Source organism: Falco punctatus (assembly GCF_963210335.1).
Source record: "Falco punctatus genome assembly, chromosome: 12".
NCBI classification, from domain to species: Eukaryota; Metazoa; Chordata; class Aves; order Falconiformes; family Falconidae; genus Falco; species Falco punctatus.
The window spans coordinates 13,903,828-13,919,170 of NC_137592.1; the positions used below are offsets into that span (position 1 = coordinate 13,903,828).

Sequence of the window (15,343 nt, forward strand, 5' to 3'; positions counted from 1 at the left end):
GCAGCAACTGTCCGTAGCAGTTTGTTTCCATCATCCAGGTGTGACTTCACGCCCCTACCACCCCACCCTTTCATTCCTTCCTGTACCTAAACGCTCTCCCTGCTGAGGGAGAGAGGCTGAGACACCATGTCCTCAGGAAGAGGAGTAGTCTGTGAGAACGAGGTGCACCTAAATGATGTGTCGGGGAACAAAGAAGGGAGCTCTGGGACTGTGTGGTGGGACCACAGCTGCTGAAGCAGCTGGGCTCTTCCAGCACTCCCCAAACTCAGTAGGCTTCTCCAGATGATCTTGTCCTCAGACTCTGGTTCCCAGGGAAATCCTGTAGCACAGAGGAGCCTGAGGTAGCAGGCAGGGTTGGCCCCTAACTCCAGCAGGGCTATGCTGTTGTCCAGCTGGTGTGTGTCTAACCAGGTGTTTCTCTCCTTTCCCCAGGGAAGACGATGAAGCTGTAGAGATGCTTCCCTACGTGATTGCCACCCTGGGCTCAGCAGGGGCCGCATGCAAGGCCTCCACATGCAGCAACAGCACCAAGGACTACTGCTACAGTGCCCGCATCCGCAGCACTGTGCTGCAGGGGTTGCCCTTTGGTGGGGTGCCCACTGTCCTAGCCCTTGACTTTATGTGCTTTCTTGTAAGTCTACCTACTGTTGCTTTAGCACCTTCTCCCCTAATTAGCTGTGAAGGGAGGACTGTGGTTGAATGGTTAAGAGTTGAGGGCCCCAGGTACCATCCCTGACTCTGCTGCTGTCTGACTTTATGGTCCTGATTGTGTCCCTTAGGCACTGTGGGCTTAGTCACTATTGACTTAACTTCAATACCACCACACTGAGCCCGTGGAAGGGTGTTGCAAACTTTTGTAAGGACATGGGTCAGGTTAGGTCAGTCCTGCATCCCAAAACTCCCACTTATGGTGCCAAGTCCCTGCAGCTTTACCTACCAAAAGGCTTTGGTTGTTCCTGCTTAGAAACTGCAGGACCACAGATGCTGTAGGCATAATCTTGCCTCCCTGGGACCTGAGGGTCTTTTGATCCTGTGCCTAACTTAGCTACTGTGTGTTGCATCCTGGACCTCTGCCTTCCGTAGCCATCAGGATAGTCAGCTTTTAACAGTCCTGGGGAGCTTGTGGTATCCTGTGGTCTTGGTGTGCTGTTAGCTGAGCAGTTCTGTCCCCTCCTACCATCCCTGTTCCTGTGGCTCTCATCTCACAGCTCCTCCTTTTCTCTCTTCCAGGCACTGTTGTTTGTCTTTTCAATTTTGCGTAAAGTTGCTTGGGACTACGGACGCCTGGCCCTGGTGACTGATGCTGACAGGTAAGCATGGGAGAGGGGCAGGAAAACAAGGCATGAGTGGTGCACTTCTTTGCTGCAGGGCAGAAGGGATAAATCGCATGTGCTGGAGGCAGCTGGGGAAGAGAAGCAAGCATGCCAGTATCCCCTGAGCTCCAGGAACAGGAAGAATCCCTGTTTACCAGCTTTTTTGTTACAGCATCCTTCTCTTGACACAGAGAATGGTCCCTGCTGTCTCCATATCACTTACAGTCCCTACAGTGACACAGGTGTGCAGGGACCCTTACAGTGGAACAGCAGATGGAGGGAGGAGAGAGGAAAAGAGGTCACAGGAAGGGTGAGCTGCCACAGTGAAGTCTTTGTTAAGCCTCTGAAGGTGTCTTTGTGGCTCTGCTGGATGCAGCTCTTGTTAAGAGCACTTGAAAGTGGTAGGCTGCGTTTCCAGGTGAACTACTGCTGTGCTGATATTAGTTTAGCTCATGTCCCAAGTGCTGATGAGTTGATCTGGGTATGGATCCTTCCTGCCCAATACATTCATGGGCTACAGTGTCTGTCAGCAAAAGCTGGGGCCATTGGGGATGGCAGCTCCACAGCAGAGTGAGATGCTATACTTGTTTTTGCTGCAACAGCAGGAAGGCCAATGATTACTTATGCCACTTTAGAACAAGGAACTCTCCTTGATTAAGCTAGAGGAGTTGTGCAAGGTAGCCAGCCTCTCTGCAGCAGTGGCTTGCTGTGCCCATGGTACTTTTTCATGTGCTGGAGGCCAAGTGTGGCTTCTGAAGGCTGCCTTTGGTAGGTGGTTCTTCCTCTTGATCACCTGCACACCCAAAGGCTCAGATGGGGCTGAGTTCCAGCCTCTTTGGTTCCTTTGGCAATACAGATTCAAGCAAGCTGCTCTTGAGCACTCCCTGCACAGCAGTGGGAAGAGTAAGAGTTGTTTTCTTTCAGCACCAAACAAGTAACCCTGCTGGTTTAGCTAAATGGTCCTGGATAGTGTCAGAGAAGTAGCTGCGTCCCTGTGGCTCCTCTGCTCCTCCTTTCCTGGCCTGGCTGGGGAAATGAGCAGTGCGGGGGCATTAGGGGAAAGCGAGGAGAAGGGAAGCTCTGAACCTCAGTGGGGAGAGAGGGATGGCCCTTCTGAGAGGCTGTGCTTGAGCACCTTGGGCGCAAGGGAGTGCGAGCAGTGGCTGCGTGCAGAAAGGCAGAGGGGCACCAGCTATTTGGTGAGGGAGGGCTGGTAAGCACAGCACGAGGAGAGGGACAAGGGCTGTGGATCACCAGGACCAGGATCCCAGGGAGGAGTCCCTGCTGCTTGGCTCTTCCGTGGGGTGGGATGAGCATTTCAGGAGGGTGGGATCTAAGTGTCTTGGCTGCCTGGGGTGGAAGGGGAGCTCAGGTGGCAGGCAGTTCCTGTCCCTCAGGAGCTCCCTGGGATGCCCATGCTGTGGACCTAGGCTGCCTTCCCAGTGAGGCCAGCTTCCCTTTAGCTGGCAGCAAAGCGCTCTGCCGCTGGGCTGGTGGGGACTCCGGGTTGTTGTGGCTTGGGGCAGTGCTGGGCTCTGGAAGGAAGGTCTTCTCTAGCCTGACCATTGGCAGGTTTCTGTTCCTTAGGATGGTGTGGAGCCGTGTTGGGTGCATAGCTTCCTGCAACAGAGGAGACACAGGACCTGCTCCCCTGGTTGTAACCTTTCCCTTTCTGTTTCTGTACCCCCAGGCGCCGACGCTGGCAGACGGAGCGAGAGGAGCGGGAATAGTATGTTGTTTTTTCAGGGTCTTGTTTCTTCTCTCTTTCTTGCTCTCACTCTTTCTCCTTTTCTCTTGCAGTTTTCTGTCTTGCTTCTGAACTAATCTAAGTGGCTGGGAGTTTGGGTGTGGATTTGTGCTCTTCTCTTTTCCTCCCCTTTGTGTCAGCCACTACCACAGCTGGATGCACCCTTTGTTTTCCCCTAGAAGTCCTTAAAGACTCCTTGAGGGCAGCAGCGCCAAGGAAGTCCCAGTCCTGGCTGAGGCAGAGGGTGCCACATCACATACCCTGCCCTACCTACCCATGTGCAGCTATTCTGCCTTACAATGGAGAAAATAAACCTGGTTGCCTGAGCCTACAGCACTCTCGGGTCACCCAGGTACAGGGGAGCCTCCTTTGCCTGGTCTCTCCTGTGTGAGGGTGCCGCAAGGGCTGTTCCCACGTTAGCTGCAAGGTCAGGCAGATGCACAGAGACTATCTGGCAGGCAGTTGGAAAACTCCTTTTTCTTTTACCCTTTGAAGCTGCTGGGACAAGGGCAAGCATTGGCCCTTGTCCCTCACCACCTACCCCTGGCTGGCAGCACACCCAGCAAGGCAGCACCTTTGTCGTTTCTCTCCTTGCAGAAGCAAACTTCCTGCCTCAGTGCTTCTGAGAGCATCTTCTGGCACCTTAACCTGGCATTGCCCATTAAGCACAGCCATGGACCTCCCTCTCTGCTCTTTCCTCTTTCTTGCTGCTTTTATGCCTAAGAGCATCCCCCGTGCCTTGCCGACTGGCTGGGTGGTACGTGCTGCAGAGGAGATGATCAGCTGGTGGTGCAGAGTCTGCAATGGTCGCTCCAGCCAGGCTGGCACACGCCTGAGGCTGGGGCAGCAAGCTGCAGCCTCACTTCTCATACTCCATTGCTTGCAAAGCAGGGGCCTGCCACTGCTGTTGCCTTGAGAGGGTACAGGGATGCTCCTGGTTTTGTAGTTGCTCCTTGCCCCCAAAGGAGGAGAGCAGTCAGAGCTGTGAAAACAGAGGTGGTAGTAGCTGTGGTACATGGCACAGAGGGGACCCCTCACTCGTGCTTGAGTGTTTCATTGGTGGTTGGCCCTGCTTCAGGTGTGTCTGGCAAGTTTTCACTGCTAATACCTTGTGAGGGGAGTAAGGCAGAAGTAGCAGAGCTGTTGTGTTCTGAGGCTTTTCAAGGGGGCCACCTCAGTTTTCCTCATGAGTGTTTGTGTCTCTCCAGGGGACCGCTTCTTCCTGCTGCCATTCTTCATCTGAGCTTCATGGAGCTCTCTGCTGACATCCACCCCACCCTAAACATACTGCTTGAGCCGGAACAGTGTTGATAAGCCAGAAACTTCCAAAAGCCTGTGGAGCTCAGCAAGGAAACTTTGTCCTGGCTGTGCTCCTCCAAGGCTGGTGGCATCTTCCCGTTCCAACTGTTCTCTGCTGGGACACAGTGGTAGGTGGTGGGTTAGGGACATGTGTATGCCACCTGGTGCTCCCAGCCCTTGAATGTGCAGCATCACTCTTGGTGTAGGAGGGGATCCTTCTGTGGTGTGTCCCTTTGCCTGAGAACCAGCAGGTTCTGCCCCTTGCCAGGGCTCGTGGTAGCTATCCAGTGCTCTTAATTGGTGACTTAGTCTGTACCAGGAGTCATGGCAACCTGCCCGCACCTCTGCGTGTAAGGACAGCGATCACAGAGCCCTGTGGGGCTTGCCACCCACGCAGCCACCTCCTGCCTCGCACTGCCACAAGCCCTTTCTGTGGCTTGCCTGGCCTCCCCTCCTGGAGCCTGTGATTCCCTTGGCCTGAGGCTAGCCATGAGGCAGACCCTGTCCTTGCGGCAGGGCTGGCACCAAACTTGGGGTAGCAGGCAGGGTTCCACCACAATCTTCCTGCAGTTTAAGGCAACCTTGCCTCCACCCACTTGCTTTGTTAGTGCTTTGCTTTAAAAAGCCTCCGCCTAAGTGCAGGTACCGTTGGAGCTCCCTCTTCAGCTTCCCATTTCGGCAAGGTTTGGCCTCCTCTGTCTTCCCAGCACTGCAGGTCATCCTGATTATCATCTGCATCCCCCTGAATGGTGCTGAGTTAGCCTGGTCATCTCATAACATGGCACTCCCCTCAGTTGTTCCCTCTTGTGCTGCATCTGCTGCCACTGCCCTCTGCTTTTCCAGTACCGGTGAGCCAAAACCACACAGTCTCATCGTGCTGGGCTCTCCTCGGGGCTGCAGACAGCAGGAATTTGCCCTTGCTCCTGCACCCAGCTGCAGCATCTCTGGGATTTTTAAAGGGCTGAAGGTCTGAGAGCTTGATTGATGTCCTTCCAGCAGAGCAAGGTGTTGGGCCACACAGTTGCAAGGCTGCACACCACTGTCTAATCTGCACTGCTGTAGTCCCATGACCTTCAGCTAATCTCCTTTCCCCTTTCTGTGTTACTTCCAGCTAGGGACTCAGCAGGTGCTGCTCTGCTCTGAGGGAGGCCACGTGTCCATCCATCTTTCCTTTGGCAGGGTCATCAGGGACTTTGCTTGTCTTTCTTCCCATAGTGTCATCCCCCTCATCTCTAGCACTTCTCTAAGCTGCTGCTTCTCCAGATTCTTGTCCATCTGATCTTCCTGAGCCTGTACTGGTTATAGGGAGACCATGTTTTCATCTGGGGTTTTTCATTTGCTTCTAGCCTTCAGATCAGCCATATCTCTTCTTGTACCTCCAAGATCCCAGCCTGCTGTTGTCATCTTGCAAGTGCTATTTAATTTAGGTCTCTGGACTATTTTCTTGTCTCCTTTGCCAGCTGCACGCTGCCTCCATTTGTAGTGGGGGCTGTTGTCTGTCTTGAATGCTTCTGCTGCAGGTTCTTCATCTAGGTCTCTGCCTGTGCCTGGAGTAAAGAGTTCTGAGATATTCACCTCTCTTGCTTTCCTGTCCTTTAGCCTGTGGTCATTCATTTCTAGCAGTCTGCCCTGCTCCTGCTGGAGGGATTTCCAGGCAGGAGGCTCAACTGAGGCTGTGGAGCCCGTTGGACTGAGCCTGGTCCCGGGCAGCACAGCCACTGGGGCTCAGCTGCGTTCCTTCTCCCGGGTTTCCCTGCACTGAAGTACTAAGGGCAGGGAGGACTGGTGTAGCGGAATATTATAACCCACCAGACTCCTGGCCTTCCCCTTGCCTAAGGTGAGTGAGGCCCTCCAGGATGGGAGCTGCTGCCAGCACCTCTCCGGAGTGCCGGGGCTGCCGCCTCGTGGCTGCACTGGAGCCAGAGGGGCTGTGGCACCCTCTGGTTCCCACCTCCTGTCCTCTATTTAAACCCTGCACTAAACAGGCCTCAACTCTTTTCTGTGGCAGCTGCTGCCAGCCCCTCCTCACAGGGGCTGCTGTGTCAGGCGGGTGCCTCTCGGAAGGTGCTGAGCGAGTAGCCTCCATGGCCAAGCCCATGGGAGCTGCCAGGCTCGGGCTGCCGTCTGAGGAGGGGTCTCTGCTTACTGCTACCTCTGCTCTCTGATCTCACCTCTCCCCATCTCACTGGGGCAAACTGACCTGAATTAACCTCTGATCTTCTGGGTGTTCTTGGTTCCTGCCAGGCTGCCTCCTTGCATCTTCTAACTCTCTCCCTCACCTCCCACTTGTCATTTTAGCGTAGCCTCCGCCCTCCACTCTGACAACCATGACCGCTACGAACGCCTCACCTCTGTCTCCAGCTCTGTGGACTTCGACCAGAGGGACAATGTGAGTAGTAGCAAGAGTCAAACACCTCACCTTTGAGTGGCCAGGAGCCCACAGCTTGTCTGAACCAAGGGTTCTTCAGAAGAAACACTTTTTGCCCGTTCCCAGGCCTTAAGTCCCACACCTTGTCGTGTGTGTGTGTGGTATGGAGCTCAAGGAGACGTAACTAAGCACACGTCTAGAAGCCACATAAATAAGTAGGCTGTACATTCCTGTGGCTTAATGGACATCTGTCCAACCTATCATCTCAGCATTACAAACAGTACTTGCCAGCTCCTCCTCACACCATTGTCTACCTCTACTGCTGTATTCTTCTCTAAAGGGGAGTTACAGTTCAGTGGGACAACAAGGTGTGATGGATAGGTTGTGAAGCTCCCAGGAAATACTTCTCCCCAAGATGTCCTTTGAGAAGCACTGGCTTGGCCCAGCCTGCCTTCTCAGTCCTGCAGAGCTCCTCTTGTCCAGGATGATGGCTAAAGTACCTGTGTGGTGAATTTTCTGGCTATCCCTAGGCTGTGGAGAGCTTCCATGCTAGCCAGGAGCCCATGGGTTGCCTGGGAGGTTGAGCTGCTAGTTGGTAGGGGACAGCCGCATGGCAGAGTCCAGCCTGTGTTGTGCCCTGTGGAGTAGCACTGTCATCTCTTTCACCTTGGCCCATCTATGGCTCTGCACCTCTGGGTGCCTGTGGTCTGTCTCCCCCTGAGCCGTGTCTGTGGAGGTACAAGGACACCGGCCTGGTCCCTGAGCCTTTGAAGGAGGGAGCAGGGATAAGGGAACACGGAGTGATGCGAGACCCTCCTGTCTCTGTCCTGCACAGGGTTTCTGCTCCTGGCTGACGGCTATCTTCAGGATAAAGTAAGTGCCCCAGGACCTGCGCAGGGGGACCCACATGGGGAAGAAGGAGAGGCAATGTGGGGCACTGGGACACCTAGCACAGTACAGCTGTGTGAAGTTACTGCCCTTGCTGCAGCCCCTTCTCTGAAGAGCACAAGCAAATCGGGTCCCCGGAGAGGACGAGCAAAGACGGGACTAGATGATGAGTCCTAAAGCTAAAACTAAGGTCACACAGTGAGGCTGTGACAGAGAAGAGCACCCAGCCCAGGTCTCCTCTGCCTTGGTCCCATCTCAGAAACACTGATCACTGCTCTGCAGAGATGCCCCTCTCCCTGAGATTCCTGCTAGGGACACTGCTGTCCAAGGAATGGCTGCAAAGAGGGAACTGGAAGATGTAGGGAGATACCCCCAGCCTGATGATGCTCAGGAGTAGTCTCCTGAGCACTTCTTGACTTCAGAATAAGGGATAATCTCAGCAGGAGAGGCAAGGCCCACCAGAAGGGTGTGAGGTGGGGTTTGCTCATGTCCAGCTGCCTGTCCTGGGGGGTACTGGGGCAGCAGTAAGCCTTGTGCAGGCAGGTTTCTGCCCAGGCTGTTTCAAGGCTGGTTCTGGGCTCCCTACCCCGGGGCCTGGACACAGCTCTGGAGGGCAGAACCAGGGGTGCCGTGTGTTCTCGAACCAGGAGGGGAGCCATGACCCAGTGCTTTTCTCCAGCACCCAAGGGAACGTAGAAGATTGCCTGACAGCTTTTTTCTCCCTGGCAGGGATGACGAGATACGGGACAAGTGCGGGGGTGATGCAGTGCACTACCTGTCCTTCCAGAGGCACATCATCGGGCTGCTGGTGGCTGTGGGTGTGCTCTCCGTGGGCATTGTGTTACCTGTCAACTTCTCAGGGGACTTGCTAGGTGAGAGCAGGGAGCCTTTGGCTGGGCTGGGGGAGTTGCTTTTGACGCTGTCGCCCAGACCACTGGGGAGCTGTGGAGAGCAGGACAGGACTAACACAGACAAACCCTGGCTGCTTTTGAGCCATATGCTCACATTATGCTTTTGAGCATAATGCATCCAGAGGGTAATCCTGAGCAGTGTGGGGTTTTGGGGTGTTCTGCAGCTGAGACTTCTGCTGTAGCCCACCCTAGTGGTGCTCTGTGCCACTCGCTATAAGTGAACATGCTTGTCTGCCTCTTTCTCCCTAGAAAACAATGCCTACAGCTTTGGGAGGACAACTATAGCGAACCTGAATTCCGGGTAAGTGTGGGTAGGGGTGGGATAGATAATTGAGGCCCTCAGGGGTTATTTCATAAATGTCCACTTGCTACAGAGGCTCACCTCCTTGAAGGTTGCATGTCTGCCCCTGCTGTGAGGCTGCTGTCCCTGCTCTAATTTCCAGGCTGAGCTCCTGGAATTTGGTTGTAGGGCATGTGGGTGCCATGCTGGTTACACTGCTTGTGGCCCCAGCACCTTCAGGGCCTGACCAGCCACACGCAGACTTGTAGTGGTAAACTTTTGTGGTCTCCCTTGCTACAGGAATAACCTGCTGTGGCTGCACACGTCCTTTGCCTTCCTGTACCTGCTGCTGACAGTGTACAGCATGCGCCGGCATACCTCCAAGATGCGCTACAAAGAGGATGACTTGGTGAGCAGGATCTGGCCATTCTCCTAGGCCCATTTTCCCATGCCCTTCTGTCTAGTCAGGTGGCCTTTGAGAGAGTGCTGAGTACCCCCCTTCCCACAGCAATTTGGGGCTGTCTTGTTCTGGCTGCTCTCTTATTCTGCCTGTCCAGAGGTAAATCTCCTTCAGAGCAGCAGCCCTGACTGCTTGTGGGGAGACAGGAGAGGCCTGCACTGTGTGAATCTGTGGGGGACCCTCTGCCTTCCTCAGGAGTTGCTCCAGCTGCTTTTGCCTCCTTCATTTCTGAAGGGTAGACCCTGTTTCTGTTCAGGCAGCTGCAGTGTAAGCCTCTAGCCTGGTAATCTGCAGCGCACCAGGATACCAACAGCTAGTGGAAGCATAGGAGATGGGGAGCTCTGGGTGCTAGAAATGATGGGGCTGCCCTTCCCCATCGCTGACCTGAGCCTTAGCATTGGGGTTTTGCTGTAATCCAGTCTTCCACACCATCTGCATCTACCAGCCCTCACCTTTTTTTTTTTTTTTTTTTTTTTTTTTTTTTTTTTCCATCCAGGTTAAGCGAACTCTCTTCATCAATGGGATTTCAAAATATGCTGAGCCAGAGAAGATCAAGAAGCATTTTGAGTGAGTCTCACTGTGTCCCTAATTAAATGCTGCTTGGTAATGGGGGTGGTTTTATTGGGGTAGCGCTAGTGGAAGGGCAGTAATATATTGAGAGCAGAAAGCTAGTCAAAATCGGTGAACGCTTTTATTTTGGGTATCTCACTTCTGTTTTTCTGCACAAATCTCTATCTGAACGTGCACTGTCCTTCGGATATGCCCAGCGATCTCTTGCAGAGCCATAGGGGGTCAGTGGTAAGCAGCGGACAGGGCATGTCCAGGTTCAGAGATGCGGCGCGGGTAGGAGGCGCTCAAGCAGTGACTACGGGATGTTGTGGTTTTGCTTCTGCTCTGGTCACAGACCTTGCAGAAAAGTGTCTTTTCCTTTTTTAACAAAAAAAAAAAAAAAAATTCCTTTTCCATCAGGACTTCAGTGAGCACACAGTCACCACCATGTTTAGAAGCACGAGGGGGAGAGGAGAAATTATTTTTACTCTCTGGGAGCCCTTCTACCTCTTTTCAACCATAAGCCCTGTGGCCCATGAAGGCAGAGAGGGGGTGTGGGGTCAGAGGGGTTACTTTCTGCCACAGAGCAAAAGTCCAAAGAGACTGCTCGTGCCAAAGCCCGGAGAATGTAGTGTTTGCCCCATGTCTTGCTGTTTCTGTAAGGGCCTACTGGCTCCCCCGCTTCCCGCAGCAAGCTCTTGCCGTGTGTCATGACTCTTGGCCCAGGGCAGGAGCGAAGTCTGGGATGTGTGGGGTTTGCTTGAGGGTACAGCCTTTGGTGCCAGATGTGATGAGCTGGTGCTTCACATCCACAGGGAGGCCTACGCCAACTGCACTGTCCTAGAGGCCCGTCCCTGCTATGATGTGGCCCGACTGATGTTCCTCGATGCGGAGAGGTAACCCTGGTCTGGATGAGAAGTCAGGGTGTGCTGGTCCTGCGGGCTCCCCCTTCAAGTGCCACAAGAGCTCTTCTGAGCTGCCCTCTTTCTTTCCTCCCTTTCTTCTCTTCTGCTCTCCTGTTTCAGGAAGAAAGCTGAGCGTGGGCGAATCTACTTCACCAACCTGCAGAGCAAGGAGAACACCCCATCCATGATCAATCCCAAGCCCTGCGGCCATCTGTGCTGCTGTGTCATCAGGGGCTGTGAGGAGGTGGGGGGAGAGCTGGAGGTGTTGGGTGGTGGGGCATGTGGGGGCTTGGGTCCCCAGGTCTCTGCTCTGACCCCTATCCCCCTGCCCAGGTGGAGGCTATCGAGTACTATACCAAGCTGGAGGAGAAGCTCAAAGATGACTACAAGAGGGAGAAGGAGAAGGTGAATGAAAAACCTCTGGGGATGGCCTTTGTCACCTTCCACAATGAGACCATCACAGCCATGTGAGTGCAAAGGGTCCTGTCCTCCCCGAAAAGGTGACCTGTCCCAGCTCTCACCTTAAACCAGAGGAATGCCAGCACTGAGGCATGCTCCTCAGCTTGTCCTTGCCAGGCCTCTGTGTCAGCACCTACCTCTTCTTCTCCAGAATCCTCAAAGATTTCAACGCTTGTAAGTGCCAGGGCTGTGCATGCCGTGGGGAGCCCAGGGCTTCCTCCTGCAGCGAGTCCCTCCACGTCTCCAACTGGACCGTCAGCTATGCCCCTGACCCACAAAACATCTACTGGTGAGCAGCTCTGTGGGGCTTGCTGGGCCCTGCCGATGAGAGACGGGTGCACCTTCTCTTCCTACCCATCTGCTCCTCTGGTGACTGAATGAGTTGTTCTTGCTGAAGCCCAGCCGGGCTGAGCTAGAGGTCTGGTCTGACCTGGAGGAGGAAGGCATTGGGCTGACACCTCAAGTGCTATTCGTGCAAGCTGGGCCATGGTGTGCACGTGAGGCCCTGGACCTGCCCTTTTCCTTCATGCAGCCATCCTGATGCCCTCCTTTCCCCCTCCCAGGGAACACCTCTCCATCCGGGGCTTCATCTGGTGGATCCGCTGCCTCGTGATCAACGTGGTCCTCTTCATCCTCCTCTTCTTCCTCACCACACCTGCTATCATCATCACCACTATGGACAAGTTCAATGTCACCAAACCCGTGGAGTACCTCAACGTAAGGCCTTTGGAGATGGGTGCAGGATGAGTAGCATGGGAACCACACTGAGGCACAACAGCCCTGGAGGGTAGGGAAGGAGATTGCCCGCATTTCCCAGGTCCTGTCAGCCTGACCATGAGGGGGGTGCAGCGGCAGCCGTGGTGCGGGGGGCTCAGCATCAGCAAAGACAGCTGTACCCGTGTCTGGTACAAGAGCTGCCACACCATGTAACATTCGGTCTCTTCTCTGCCTCATTGCAGAACCCCATCATTACCCAGTTCTTCCCTACCCTGCTGCTGTGGTGCTTCTCTGCTCTGTTGCCCACCATCGTGTATTACTCTGCCTTCTTCGAAGCACACTGGACCAGGTAAGGACAGCCAATGCCTGTTCGTAGTCATACCAGTGTGCTGCCTGGCCACTAGACACTTCCCGCTGACGTAAAGCTCCCGGCTGGATCCTTCTGCTTGAACTGCTGCCTTCCACTCCCAAGTGTAGTGTTACGTTACACCTCATGGATACTTGGGGTGTGCCGTGGACAGCTGTTCTGCCAATCCTTGGCTGCTGTTGTGCAGCCTGGTTGGCTGAGCAGAGCTTGACATAGGTCTACAAGAAGTGTGGTGGCTTGACCCTGGCTGGATGCCAGGTGCCCACCAAAGCTGCTCTGTCACTCCCCTCCTCAACCAGGCAGGGGAGAGAAAATGTAACAAAAGGCTCGTGGGTCAAGATAAGGACAGGGAGAGATCGCTCAGCAATTGCCGTCACAGGAAAAACAGGCTCGGCTTGGAAGAATTAGTCAAACTTCTTACCGTTCCAAATCAGAACAAAACCAACCCTTCCCCTCCACCTCTCCCTTCTTCCTGGGCTTAAGTTAATTCCTGATTTCTCTACCTCTCTCCCCTGAGTGGCACAGGGGGGTGGGGAACGGGGGTTATGGTCAGTTCCTTACACATTGTCTCTGCTGCTCCTTCCTCCTCACTCTTCCCCTACTCCAGTGTGGGGTCCCTCCCATGGGAGACAGTTCTCCATGAACTTCTCCAGCATGAGTCCTTCCCATGGGCTGCAGTTCTTCACACACTGCTCAGGCACGGGTCCCCTGCAGGGTCACAAGTCCTGCCAGCAGACCTGTTTCAGCATGGGCTCTTCTCTCCGTGGGTCCACAAGTCCTGACAGTGAACCTGCTTCAGTGTGGGCTTCCAGCAGGTCACAGCCTGCTTCAGGCACATCCACCTGCTCCAGCGTGGGGTCCTGCATGGGCTGTGGGTGGATCTGCTACACGGCTCATCTGCATGGGCTGAGGGGGACAGCATGTCTCAACATGGGCTTCACCACGGGCTGCAGGGGTATCTCTGCTCCAGCACCTGGAGCACCTCCTGCACTGACCTTGGTGTCTGCAGAGTTGTTTCCTCACATAGTCTCACTCCTCTCTTCCACTGGCACAGATATTTTTTCCGGCTCTTAATATGTTATCCCAGAGGCGCTACCACTGCCACAGATTAGTTCAGCTTGGCCAGTGGCAGATGCATCTTGGAGCTGGCTGGCATTGCCTCCATTGAGCATGGGGGAAGCCTCTAGCAGCTTCTCACAAAAGCCACCCCTATAGCCCCCCTGCTACCAAAGCCTTGCCGTGCAAACCCACTACAGGAAGAAACCTGGGAGGAGTTGGAACTGGTTACTGTGAGAAATGCTAGTAGCAAAGAAAGCCCTGGCTCAGGTGAATGGGCAGGGGTGGTGTGCCTGTACCTGTGTGTAAGTTATAACTTTTCCAAGGGAAAATCGCCTTAGCTCCTACAGCTTCTGGCCATAGGGAAAGTATTTGAAGTGCAAAGCAGTAGAAGAGTGCTACTTATAAGGCACTCTTTCCACAGGACGTGCAATGTAAACTTTGTTTTCCACTCTATGTTGCAAAGACTGGTGGGGAGGATGTCACCAGCTCTGATTACAGGTCAAGAGAGATGACTGCAGAGATTCCTCTAAAAATTTGAGGGGGGGATGGGGCTTGTGGGACAAGGTGGGAGGAACTGGGACTTGCAAACAGACCTCTGACACACTGGAGGGAAAGGGAGTATATTCATGTACCAGTAGGTGGACAGGGTGGGATTCAGATTAGATACTGGGAAGTCCTTTTTGATAAGGAGGCAATGTGGGGGCAGCCCCTGGGGTGGATGGGGTGATAGTGAAAGGTTAACAGCTTCCTCTCTGCCCTCAGGTCTGGGGAGAACAGGACGACCATGCACAAGTGTTACACCTTCCTCATCTTCATGGTCTTGCTGCTGCCATCGCTGGGCCTGAGCAGGTAGGGGTGATGGGAAGCAAAAGCAAGTGCAGAGACCTGGAGTGTGGGGAGGGTTGAGGTGCGCCCTTGGTTATTCTCCTGCACCACGTCCTTTTCTCTGCACAAGTGCCCTGGCCACCATCCCCGTGGTAAGGTGGCATTTAGTTCTAGTTGGGGGACTAGGCCAGACCATACCTGGCTGGGTCTCTAGGAGCTTTTTGATTTAACCTGCAGGTGTATTGACATGTGTATGTAACAAGGTGTTAGAAATAACTCAGCAAGAATTGGCACAGTTGATGATGCATGTGAAAAGTCTACTCGAGGTCTTCTGGTGAAGGAGGCACTCCTCACCTCTGTGCACTCCAGATTTTGCACAAAACTAGTGAATTCCCCATTAGAGCCATAACTGAGTAGGTTGCGCTGCCTGTCTGTGTGGGATAGTTATGTGTAGGCTGCAGCAATGCTCATCTGTTTGTATGTGAGCCCCAAATCTTCCTGCAGGGGTTATAGAAATGCCCTGTGGCAAATAGCAATGCACCAGCTGCTAGCCATCGGCTCCCAGCACTGAACAGTGGCTGAGTAGGGAAACTGTGTCAGGAAGGAAAAACCGGGGATGGGAGTGAGATGGGGGGGATCCTTACTGTGGTAGGGAGTGAGTTACAGATTGTAAGGTGGGGATCTACACACACACCCCAAATTCAGGATTCAGGGTACAGCCCCTCAGTGGTGAACTTCATCCTGAGAATAGACAAACCCTCCGACGGAGGCAAAAGAATAGTCCTCCTTCCCAGTGGGTGACTACAGCAACGTTTCCTGGCTGGGTTAAAAACACCTTGTTGCATATAACCTTATGATCTGGGCAGGTAAATGCTTTCAGATTTGCATTTTGACCAGATACCATTAAACAGACTGCACTTCCTTCTGAGGATATGGTCCCCCTGCTGTTGCCTCTGGAGCTCTGTATTCCACCAGAACCCAAGGTGCCAGCGGATGACAATTTTATATCAAAAAAATTAGAATTGATGGAAATGGGATTTGTTTCTCCTAAGGGATTTCCTTAAATCTGTGTTGGAGGGTACCTAGTACTCTTCTGTAGAGTCAGTCACCTCTTCCTTGCATGGGTGTTATGCCTAAACAGGGTAGAGAGGAAAATACTTTATTGATAGGATCAGGGCAAAGGGAGAAGACGACAC

General features: G+C 53.8%; 1 protein-coding gene across 2 annotated transcripts in view; it reads left to right on the plus strand.

The window, feature by feature from the left end:
* TMEM63B (transmembrane protein 63B) overlaps positions 1-15,343 on the plus strand; it is a 48,851-nt gene that overhangs the window by 28,280 nt on the left and 5,228 nt on the right. The window contains exons 2-17 of one of the 2 annotated variants that reach the window (XM_080407854.1): positions 433-631; positions 1,231-1,310; positions 3,004-3,042; positions 6,658-6,748; positions 7,563-7,600; positions 8,345-8,487; positions 8,776-8,827; positions 9,107-9,215; positions 9,763-9,833; positions 10,631-10,711; positions 10,841-10,964; positions 11,054-11,187; positions 11,331-11,468; positions 11,743-11,896; positions 12,139-12,245; positions 14,085-14,171. In XM_080407854.1, coding sequence (XP_080263980.1) covers positions 455-631; positions 1,231-1,310; positions 3,004-3,042; positions 6,658-6,748; positions 7,563-7,600; positions 8,345-8,487; positions 8,776-8,827; positions 9,107-9,215; positions 9,763-9,833; positions 10,631-10,711; positions 10,841-10,964; positions 11,054-11,187; positions 11,331-11,468; positions 11,743-11,896; positions 12,139-12,245; positions 14,085-14,171 — 1,625 coding nt within the window. In that variant the 5' untranslated portion in view covers positions 433-454. The remainder of the gene's footprint in view (positions 1-432; positions 632-1,230; positions 1,311-3,003; positions 3,043-6,657; positions 6,749-7,562; positions 7,601-8,344; positions 8,488-8,775; positions 8,828-9,106; positions 9,216-9,762; positions 9,834-10,630; positions 10,712-10,840; positions 10,965-11,053; positions 11,188-11,330; positions 11,469-11,742; positions 11,897-12,138; positions 12,246-14,084; positions 14,172-15,343) is intronic. The other variant, XM_080407855.1, reaches the window with a different exon arrangement.